The sequence below is a fragment of the Condylura cristata genome, unplaced genomic scaffold (assembly GCF_000260355.1).
Source record: "Condylura cristata isolate star-nosed mole 26May11 unplaced genomic scaffold, ConCri1.0 scaffold00017, whole genome shotgun sequence".
NCBI classification, from domain to species: Eukaryota; Metazoa; Chordata; class Mammalia; order Eulipotyphla; family Talpidae; genus Condylura; species Condylura cristata.
In genome coordinates this window covers 7,085,617-7,096,719 of record NW_004567118.1, presented here as the reverse complement: position 1 = coordinate 7,096,719, position 11,103 = coordinate 7,085,617, and the positions used below count along the sequence as shown (strand labels likewise).

General features: G+C 42.2%; 1 protein-coding gene across 1 annotated transcript; it reads left to right on the top strand.

Moving 5' to 3' along the window:
* The first annotated feature begins 356 nt into the window (after positions 1-356).
* ZNF652 (zinc finger protein 652) lies at positions 357-10,799 on the top strand. The gene is made up of 5 exons (XM_004684314.2): positions 357-1,517; positions 3,779-3,926; positions 4,271-4,386; positions 4,730-4,874; positions 9,682-10,799. The coding sequence occupies exons 1-5, from the start codon at positions 615-617 to the stop codon at positions 10,191-10,193; spliced, it is 1,824 nt and encodes a 607-aa protein (XP_004684371.1). The 5' UTR covers positions 357-614; the 3' UTR covers positions 10,194-10,799.
* The last annotated feature ends 304 nt before the right edge of the window (positions 10,800-11,103 follow it).

The following is an 11,103-nucleotide window of genomic DNA, read 5'->3' as shown; positions in this document are numbered from 1 at the left end:
CCTTGTGGACAGAAACTGTGTATATTGCCATTTCAGTGAGTCCCACAGCATCTGAGGTGATGAATACCACCCAATACTAGCCACTTTCTTGTCAAGTACATACCAAACACCTGCTCTCGGCTCTGAGGATGTCTTGGTGACATCCTGCTTGCCTTAGAATTTATATTCTAACAAAGTGTTAGTTGAATTAATGTAACTCAGTTAAACAGTGGCCCCTGCTCACCCATTTGAAAAGGATCACGAGCTGTGTATATAAAGAATTCAGTCATTTAAGCTGTTTGTTGTGCTATGTAGATGCACAGTGTAAGAAGGAAACAATAGTATCTGACCTTTTTCCTCTTTGCTTTTCTTTATAGATAAGCTGCTCCAAGCCACTTGCAGCTCTCTTCAGAAGAAAAAAATCACTAGTGCTCTGCTCTTGCCATAATACCAAAACTTCTTGACTTCTGCTTTGGTGCTGCAACACTGGAAGAATTGCACACAGGTTCCAGGAATACCATTTTTCATTTGAGTGATTCTTTGTGAATGAAAAAAGATTTGAGTCTTAATAGTTGTCTTGTTTTAAAGCTGTTTCTCTGTAGTGTGAACTGCTTAATAAATTGGGCCACTTACCAATGAGTCACACAGCCAGTTCATGCCAGGAGCTGGTTGAAAACTGTGCTGTGCATGTGGCGGGGATGGCACAAGACGACAGCCGTCGTGGGCAAGTGCCATCTCCTTTTTATCATGGTGCCAACCAAGAACTTGACCTGTCCACCAAAGTGTACAAAAGGGAATCAGGAAGTCCTTATTCTGTGCTAGTGGACTCCAAGATGAGCAAACAGCATCTCCATGAAACAGAGGAACAGCCATATTTCAGGGAGCCAAGAGCAGTGTCTGATGTGCATGCTGTTAAAGAAGACCGGGAGAATTCTGATGACACAGAAGAGGAGGAGGAGGAAGTCTCTTACAAAAGGGAGCAGATCATAGTGGAGGTAAACCTTAATAATCAAACATTAAATGTCTCTAAAGGGGAAAAGGGTGTCTCTTCTCAGTCCAAAGAGACTCCTGTTCTTAAGACCAGCAGTGAGGAGGAAGAGGAAGAGAGTGAGGAGGAGGAAGCTACGGATGACAGCAACGACTATGGAGAGAATGAAAGGCAGAAGAAAAAGGAGAAGGTCGTGGAGAAAGTAAGCGTCACACAAAGGAGAACCAGACGTGCTGCCTCTATGGCTGCAGCTGCCACTTCCCCATCTCCCAGGACGACCAGAGGCCGTAGGAAGAGTGTAGAGCCACCTAAGCGTAAGAAGCGGGCCACAAAGGAGCCCAAAGCGCCAGTCCAGAAAGCTAAGTGTGAAGAGAAAGAGACTCTGACCTGTGAGAAGTGCCCCAGGGTGTTTAATACTCGCTGGTACCTGGAGAAGCACATGAACGTTACTCATAGGCGCATGCAGATTTGTGATAAGTGTGGCAAGAAGTTTGTCCTGGAAAGTGAGCTGTCCCTTCACCAGCAAACAGACTGTGAAAAAAATATTCAGGTAGGTTTTAATCACCAAGAGGGCAAACTATCCAGGATAGCACCTGGCTATTGAGACTCAACCTGGTATCTGCCCAAGAGAATAAATACAATAGAGGCTGAAGGGACAGATTTCACCAATTTATCTTTTTTAAAGTTCCTGCTTTTGGTCTTTTCAAATCCAAGCTAACATGTGATTTCAAAAGTATTAATTTTAACTGCTGCTGGACTAGTGGGAACCCAGTGGGAACATTGGAAGGGGGATCTGTTATAGGCGATTGTCCAGGAGGTAAAGTCAACACTGACTTTGCTCTGAGATTCACTGTTATAGGACACGTGATGTAACTCATTCTGGCATCTTCTCTGTTAGTGTGGGATGTATTAAATAAGGGTCAGAGTAGAGAGAGGTCCCTTTCTAGCTTTAAAGGGATGCCAGGTTCTAGTGCAGCGATGGGGACAAAAGCCATAATGACTCAGACCGGTGGAATGGAAGACCTCCAGGAGTGAGTTTGCTTTTACCAGTGGAGAGATGACAACACTAAATTTGTCAAGAGGCTGAGCCCATGGGAATATGCAAACGTTAAGAGGCTGAGCTGGTTGGAAATGTTGCCCACCTGATAAGAGAGTTATGCTGTGCTACTGTACAGTATTGTTAAGGTAACAAAACTGGTATTCACACCGGGCTGGTGTCTTGAGAGGATTGTGTTGTGATAGGTTAAGTGGTGTGCTAATTACCATTGCTTCGTTGAGTGGATTGTATTGTATTGTCCTATATTGGTTCACACTTGTCAAGGCATATTAATGAATATTCATGAAAGGTAAGTCTGTCTTCATGAGATATTTAAAATAGAACTCTTTTCTACCATATTTAAACTTCCTTTAAAAGATGAATTTGTTGTGGTTGATTTGTTGGTGTGTTCCTTATTTTTCACTTTTTCTCTTGCTTTTAACCAACAGCTGAGAATTTCTTAAAATATGTCACACTTGCTAAAAATGGACTACTTTTTGATTTATTAGTTGTAACTTGATCTCTGAAGTGCCATCCCTTTGCTTGGTCACAGTTGGTTGCAGCGGCCCAGGCTGCAGGAAGCGTGGTGTGGTGCTGCACCCTAGGGGTCAGACGTGGGTTCCGTCGTGCCTCCTTGAAAGGCTGGATCTGGATCCTGAGCTTTATATAATTTTTAAACTTCCTTTGTTAAGTTACAGGAAAGTAAGCACTTAATGATTCTTTTTGACTTTTCTCATGATTCCCTACCATATGTTTAAACTTGTGTTTACATTTTGTGATTTCTGCTAAATGAACTCTTTATATTCCTGATGTGCTTTGTTCTTAACATTATAGATCCTGATAATACTGATGACTTAGTAGTAAGTACAAATTAAAACCTTGCCATACACAATGACTTATAGGAATGGTTTGTCCTTATCTCAAACGATGTCCAGAGGCTTATTTTTTTAATTTTTTTCAAAGTACTATTTCTCATAGTGACAATAATGTTCAGAGACATTTATAGTGGATGCCAACTTGTTCCTTTCAGAATCCCAGAATTTGATAGTTATCTAGAACCTTCCAGTATTACTTTGCTTTAACCAGAAATATTTTACACGATACACTTTGCCTGATATCTCGGGCTATTAATAATTTGTAATACGAGAAACAAGGCCATGTTGTATGTGCTTCCTACAGATGCGTGTAAGAGAGAACTGGAACTGGGGAAAAGCAAAACAATACTAACAATTTAGTGGTTCTATTAAATTCTGCCAGAGGGAAATGTTTAATACAGTAGTCTGTATTTGGGAAATTAAATAAAATTTCAATAACTTGTTGATGAAGGCTCCAGATGCATTCTCTAAGGTGTAAAGCATTTTTTTTTTAGCTCTATAACCATTAATATATGTTTTGTTGAGTATGTGTTCTTGAACAAACACCTATTAACTGTATAATGACCTGTGTATAGGAGGCTCTTGTGAGGTTCTCTTTATAGGTACAATATTAACTTGATAAAAACAGTCAATTATTTGGTATTAGTAGAATTTTCTATTTCTTTTTGTCTTACTTTTTGCTATTGTTTTCATGCTCCCCATATTTCTAAAAGATTCATCTTGGAAAGTAGAACGTACAGGTGTTGGTGTTGGAATCTGAACTCCATGGAAAAATAGTAGTTGCTTGTATTTTGGTTTTGTGCCATAAAGCTGAAGCACACCCATTTCATCTGCCAGTGGGCAGGTATGGCATTCTGCAAGCCCCTACAAATAAAGATTATTTTTATTTATCCTGCTCAGTGTGTTTCCTGTAACAAATCATTCAAGAAACTCTGGTCCCTTCATGAACACATCAAGATCGTTCATGGATATGCAGAAAAGAAATTTTCCTGTGAAATCTGTGAGAAGAAATTCTATACCATGGCTCATGTGCGGAAACACATGGTTGGTAAGTTTTTTCTGCTGCTCTCACATCTATAATTTTCCCTTATTCTTTGTGTGTTTTATGCTCTGAATTGGTTAGGATATGAGGAGCCTGCCTCCTTTGACTTATTGAAACTAAATCAACTTGTCTTCGGTAAGCATCACCAGATTGAATTGGTGTCGTCTTCCACGCCCCAGTTTCTTTTCAGTGTTGGTACTTATTTTCTCTATAGAACGTTGGTAGTAAAGCCTTACAGATTAAAGTATTGAAAATTAAGATGGCAGAGTTATCATTATGGTAGGCATTTAACTTTTTCAGTTTTGAACTTTTTGGCTCTTATTTTGAATATCAGTGTATTCATGTTGCAGCGCACACGAAAGACATGCCTTTTACATGTGAAACCTGTGGAAAATCGTTCAAACGCAGTATGTCTCTCAAGGTGCACTCCCTGCAGCATTCTGGAGAGAAGCCCTTCAGATGCGAGGTAAGGCCTACTTTGGAACTCGCGTTTGGGAAGGGGATGCATTGAGAGGTGTGCTGTGGCATAGGCGGCAGGCAGCATGTCCACAGATCCTCAGGTACCTCGCTGCTCAGAGAAGGGTTTGGAAAGTAGAACATACAGGTGTTGGTGTTGGAATCTGAGCTCCATGGAAAAATAGTAGTTGCTTATATTTTGGTTTTGTGCCATAAAGCTAAAGCACACCCATTTCATCTGCCAGAAGGCAGGTATGGCATTCTAATCCTAATCCTAATCTCAGACCACGTAGGGTGGGATCAAGTAAAGCTGCTACCTCAGCATTCAGAACTCTCTACTGTGTCTAACGCAGAACTGTGACGAGAGGTTCCAGTACAAGTACCAGCTGCGGTCCCACATGAGCATCCACATTGGGCACAAGCAGTTCATGTGCCAGTGGTGTGGCAAGGACTTCAACATGAAGCAGTACTTTGACGAGCACATGAAGACACACACTGGTAAGGGTTTGGGGGAAGGTCAGATATGCTTTAAAGCATTTGTTTGTTGATGAGGACCTGTGAGGCTGTGTTAAAAATGTATACCACAAATACTTTAAATAAAACTGATACATAAAAAACTGAATTTATAATACTGAAAAATTAGACTTTTAGAACTATTTCTTTCAAAAGTGATTATTAGTGCCTTTGAACTTCGAGTTCTTTAAGACTCCCTTACATGTATTGTTTTTGTAAGGAAAGGGTTCTGTGCCTTGAGAAAAGTTGAGAATACTGACCTCGAAGATTCTCAGTAGTCTTAAAATTTCATTGGACTTGATTACCAAAATTCATTGCTGTTGAGGCTCATGTCCACTAACAGAAGTTAAACAGTTTTTAACCACTTTGTGGTTAAAATGCCCTACAGCATAGATGTGTAAGCATCTGATTTTTCCCCTCTGTAAACACTATGTTTTTATCTCAGTCCTCCCAGCCCTCCTGGGATCAGCTGTCTGCACAAATTGAATAGTATGAAAAAATGTTAAGGTTTCTAAATAAAATTCAATCATAGGAGTCTAGGTTCTGTTAGGCTACCGAGTAGCAGAACCATTCTCTTGCTTAGCATGCTGTTCTTTTTTTAACTAGTTGTGAGGAAATCCTGCCTATGACTGGAACTCTTTAATTCCCATTTCTATGGTGAAGTCCAAAGAAAAATGCCTGTCTGATGTACTTCCCCACTCAGAGCATAGCACCCTCAGATTTTAAGGATTTGGCTAGATGAAGAGGTTAAGTAAATGACATATCAAAGGGTAATTATGACTTTGAAGTCCAAGTGAATAGCAGGATACATCAAATACAACAAATTCGTACCTCATGGTGGCACAGGGGTTAAAGTCTCCGCACTATCAAGCTATCACCAGCCACAGCCACAGCAGCAAAAGTTCAATCCCTGGCCAGGGCACAGCAGACCTCTCCTGTCTTGCCTGCTGTTCCCCTCAGCAGTGCATTTCAGTAGATCTGCCTGTTTTGCTCCCCTCTCTGTCTCCTCTTAACCCCTACACCTCTGGCCTACACCCCAGTTCTCGTATGCATAAATAAGTTAAAATAAATCTTTAAAAAAATAAAATAACAGCCCCTCCCTGGTGGCACAACAGGTTAAAGCACAGCACTGAGAAGCTAAAGCCACTTCAACATGAGTTCGATCCCTGCCCTGGAGGTGACCCACGTGGCACAGCAGGATCTCTCCTGACCCACCCGCTGCTCCCCTCAGCAGTGTATTTCACTCCACCTGCCTGTTCAGCTCCCTACTTTGTCTCTGGTGAATCTTCTCACTGCCCCTGCACCTTTGGCCTGTCCCCCAGTTCTGTATACATAAATAAATAAATCTTGGGCCCTCCCTGGTGACACAGCGGGTTAAAGCACAGCACTAAGAAGCTAAAGCCACTTCCACATGAGTTCGATCCCTGCCTGCCCCGGAGGCGATCCACATGGCGGGCAGACCTCTCCTGACCCGCCCGCTGCTCCCCTCAGCAGTGTACTTCATCTACTGCCTGTTCTGCTCCCCACTCTGTCTCTGGTGAATCCTCTTACCGCCCCTGCACCTCGGTGTCCATAAATAATATTTTTTTTAAAAAAGGGTAATAAATAAGTCTTTAAAAATAATAAAATAAAATAACATATTCTCCCCCCCCCCCCTTGGTGGCTCTTGAATAGGCTTTTAATCACTTTTAGGTTTCAGTTTTTTGTTATTGAGCAGAAAACTCTTGAACTAAACAGAAAATACGTTATTTTAAAGGTAGAAATCATCACTTCCGCACGTCCCTTGGCACACAGACTGTGTGGTGCACAGTGGAAAGGGCCTGCAGCCACCAGGCCCCTGCACGGGGTCCCTCTCCAGGACTGCCTCTCCATGCCTCCCTTCTGCCATCCCCTCTCTCTCTGCCTTTCTTTCTCTCTTCTTCCCCTTTGTCCTTTTTTCTCTCCCCAGGCCCTTAAATGCCCATAATATGAAACCAAAATGACGACATAGTTAGCTATCTCATGATTAACATAGTTACTAAATAAAATTTTTGTTAAGTATTCTTCAACCAAGTGGAAAGCTAAATAAATATTTCTTATAGTGTAGCTATCAAAATTCCCTCAAATTTCATAAAAGTATTAAAGTGTATTAGAAATATGGAAATTGAAGGCAAAATAAGAATGATCAGTTGTCAATGAGAGATTACTACTGTTCAATCTTGGCATACACTTGTTTTTTTTAAAAAATTCTCCAGTTTCTTAATAATGTATACATATATACTATACACAGGTATTTTTGTGTACATGTACTTAAAAATAAAACCAAGTTATACTCTATTATAACCTGCTTTTTATTTTATTGTATAATGTCATTCATAGTCCCTATAAGTTTTCTGTGGTAATAGACATCATTTATTATGGGCATATATGCCAGGTACTATTTTAAGTGCTTTATGTGCATTATCTCATTTTACCAATTTAACCTTTACAACAAGAGTCGAAAGGATGTTATCTCCATTTTATTTAGTAAGTTCCCATTGTACATTATATTATGTCTGTTCCCAAGTTTTCTACTGTTACAGCTAATATTTGACCAACAGTTTTGTGATGAGCACATCCATAATTGTTTACTTAAGATAAATTCCTAAAAATGGGATTATTAAGACAATGGGATATACTCATTTTTTACCCTCCCTGGTAGCACAGCAGGTTAAAGCACAGCACTGAGAAGCTAAAGCCACTTCAGCATGAGTTCGATTCCCGCCTGCCCCAGAGGTGACCACATGGCGTGGCAGACCTCTCCTGACCCGCCCACTGCTGCCCTCAGCAGTGTACTTTGTCAATCTGCCTCTTCTGCTCCCTACTCTGTCTCTGGTGAAGCCTCTCGCCACCCCTGAGCCTCTGGCCTGTACCCCAGCACCCCAGCTCTGTATGCACAAATAAATCTTAAAAAAAAAAAAAAGATTTATTTTTTATGCATACAATAACTGAGGAAGAACTGAGGTACAGGGGAGCAGCAAACGAGACAGGAGAGGTGCGCCATGTGGGCCAGCTCCCTGGTGGGGGATTGAGCTCGTGCTGCAGTGGCTGCAGATAGCTTCATAGTGCTGCGCTTTAACCTCTTACACTACCAGGGAGGGCCTGATACCATCGTTTTTAAGATTTGGTATTTTTAGAGTAGCTCTACACACACAAACACACACACACACTTATAAGCTATTCATGAAAGTACTCATTTCCTCAACTCTTTCCAATACAAAATAAATCCTTGCTGATTTGATAGGCAAAGTGGTTGTTTATTATGTGTATTTGCACTTATTGTCAGGAATAGTGAACATTTTTTCAAATGCTTATTTGGTAACTGTATATTTTCTGAATTGCTTGTGCATTTTTCTCTACAGTGTTTCCTCTTTTTTTTTTTTTTTAAAGATTTATTTACTTATGCATACAAGAACTAGGGTACAGGCCAGAGATGCAGGGTGTGAGAGGATTCACCAGAGACAGAATGGGGAGCAGAGCAGGCAAATCTACTGAAACACACTGCTGAGGGGAGTAGTGGGCAAGATAGGAACAGTCTCCTGCACCATGTGGGTCACCTCCCTGGCTGGGGATCAAACTTGTGTTACAGTGGCTGCAGTGGCTATGGATAGGTTCATAGTGCTGCATTTTAACCCTTTGCACCACCAGGAGGCCCCCAAAATGCAGTTTTAAATCCTGACTCTACTAGCTTGGGCAGGGACCTTGGGCAAATTTCTTAATTCATTTATCAATAAAACAGGAATAATAACAAGCCTGCTTCATATGGTGGATGGTTGCTGTGAGGATCACCAAGGTTAATTGATGTGAAGTGATTAGAACAGTTCTGAGTACACGGTAAGACCCAGTACACAACAGTTGTTACTCTCCTAGAGTGACTGAGGACACTGATGGGAGAGCAAGCATATGCCGTAACTGAAGTGACAGCCAGCTCTCTTGTAGCGGAGCTGCTGTAGAAATACAAGCTGCAACTGTGGGAAGTGGTGACGGGGTCCTCACTTGGCGTGATCCCTGAAGTGCAGGTGCTGTGCCCCTCACCACAGCATTCCCCAGCAAGTGATTCGTGGACATCCACATTCAGAGTGGTTTTGTTCCTTCCCCGCCACTTCACCCCTGCCAGAGCCTGGGTATGGCGGCAGGCAGGCTAGGGGGCTGTTTCCTTCTGACTCAGTGGCCCCATTGTGCACATTCAGGAGCAAGTAGCTACCCCACCCAATGCAGTGGCAACATTTTTGATCGTCAGAATCTCTTGGGAGCATTTAGATGACGCGGTGCTCTTCAAATGTGCCAGATGGGCATTCCCGCAGAGAAACACTGTTGTAGGGGAGTAGGCCAGGGTTTCTCTAGTCCAGTACGAAAAAGCAAGCCACATGCTGAGGACTGTAGACAAGCAAACATGAAGAGACATGCTTGTTCCTCAGGATAATTTTAGCAAAGTATTTGGTTGGATATCAGAAATCTCTCACAGGTGCACTGGCCTGTGTTGTGGATTCCCTTGAGCATTGGGAAATCACTGAATCCTTCTTCAGCAAGTGTATGGAAGATGCCACAGCCTTCTCGCTCTTTTTTTTTTTTTTTTAAGCCAAGCCCTGACAGCCGGTTGTATGTAGGTTTTCCTTGTATCTGCTCTTACTTACTACGTCCCAGCTTTGAGAGACCCTTCTCTGACTCTTAGAGTGCAGTGTGCCATCAGGGAGAGGAGTAGATGAGGATGTACATGAGCACATAAATACTGTCAGTTATGTTAATCATTTTTTTATGTCTGTGTTCATCTCAGGAGAGAAGCCCTTTATCTGTGAAATCTGTGGCAAAAGCTTCACCAGCCGCCCTAACATGAAGAGGCACCGCAGAACTCACACAGGCGAGAAGCCCTATCCATGTGATGTGTGTGGCCAGCGGTTCCGCTTCTCTAACATGCTTAAGGCCCACAAGGAGAAGTGCTTTCGGGTGACCAGCCCCGTGAATGTGCCGCCTGCTGTCCAGATCCCACTTACAACTTCCCCTGCCACCCCAGTTCCTTCTATGGTGAACACACCTACAACCCCACCCCCACCCATCAACATGAATCCTGTAAGCACGCTTCCCCCTCGGCCCATCCCCCACCCTTTCTCACACCTTCACATCCACCCACACCCTCACCACCCACACCACCTTCCTATCCCTCCAGTCCCTCACCTGCCCCCACCTCCCGCTCTCTTTAAGAGCGAGCCTTTAAATCACAGAGGCCAGGGTGAGGACAACTTTCTGCGGCACCTGGCAGAGAAGAACAGTTCAGCACAGCATCATTAACATCCATCTCCTTAATTGTGTTCTCTGCGAGTTAACGTTCCCATAGACAAGTTTGCAGAGGGAGTTGGTGAGCATTTCTGTAGCTGTCAGACTCTCTTCAGCCTCCACCAAGAGCTTTGTCATTGTCTTGGTGAGTCAACACAACACATCCAAGGGAATGAACAAGAAGACCACCTCGAGCTCACAGAGGGAACTGTCATCTAAACCAGGGGAAACCACCGACTAAAGCCCAATTTGCTTGCATTTTCTGGTGACTTTTATAAATTTCAAATACTCAGACTTCTGGAGTTTTATAATTTCATATCAGCTGATGAGGTATGCTTGCTTTTATACCCTGGACTTCTCCTCAAAGAGGGGATAGACCTGGTTTCCTTTGTACTAATCGGGAAGGCTGTGAGATTAATCCAGAGCATTAATTGTATCACTGTGTATCGTAATGAATTCTTTTCAGCTTTTGGTGCTGGCTGCAGAGTTGAGCTAGCCATGTTTCACAATATATCAAGCATTATAGAAAAAGATGAAATTTTTCTTCTTTGTGTAGCTCTCCTAACAACGCACTCTTTATTTTACTACAGAAATTATTTTAGAGTTTTTGTATAGACTTCTTTAGTAGTCTGTTTCTAAAATGAAATGTATTTCAATAAGCGGTGTAATTTTTCAGTGTAGCTGGACCTATGTTGTAAAATAGAAAAATTTTTTATAATCATCAAAATGTGATTCTTAAAAATGCATATAACTTCTATAGTTCAAAGTTATTCTTACATCCGTACAACTCGAAGGTGCTTCAGCGACTAGATGAATCTGAGCGGGTCTCTAGACCAGGTTATTGCAGGAATGGGGTTTTGCTTTTAAAACTTGGTATAAGTCCTTGGTAGTTTTATAATCTCTACTTAGCACTCGGCTGTGTCTC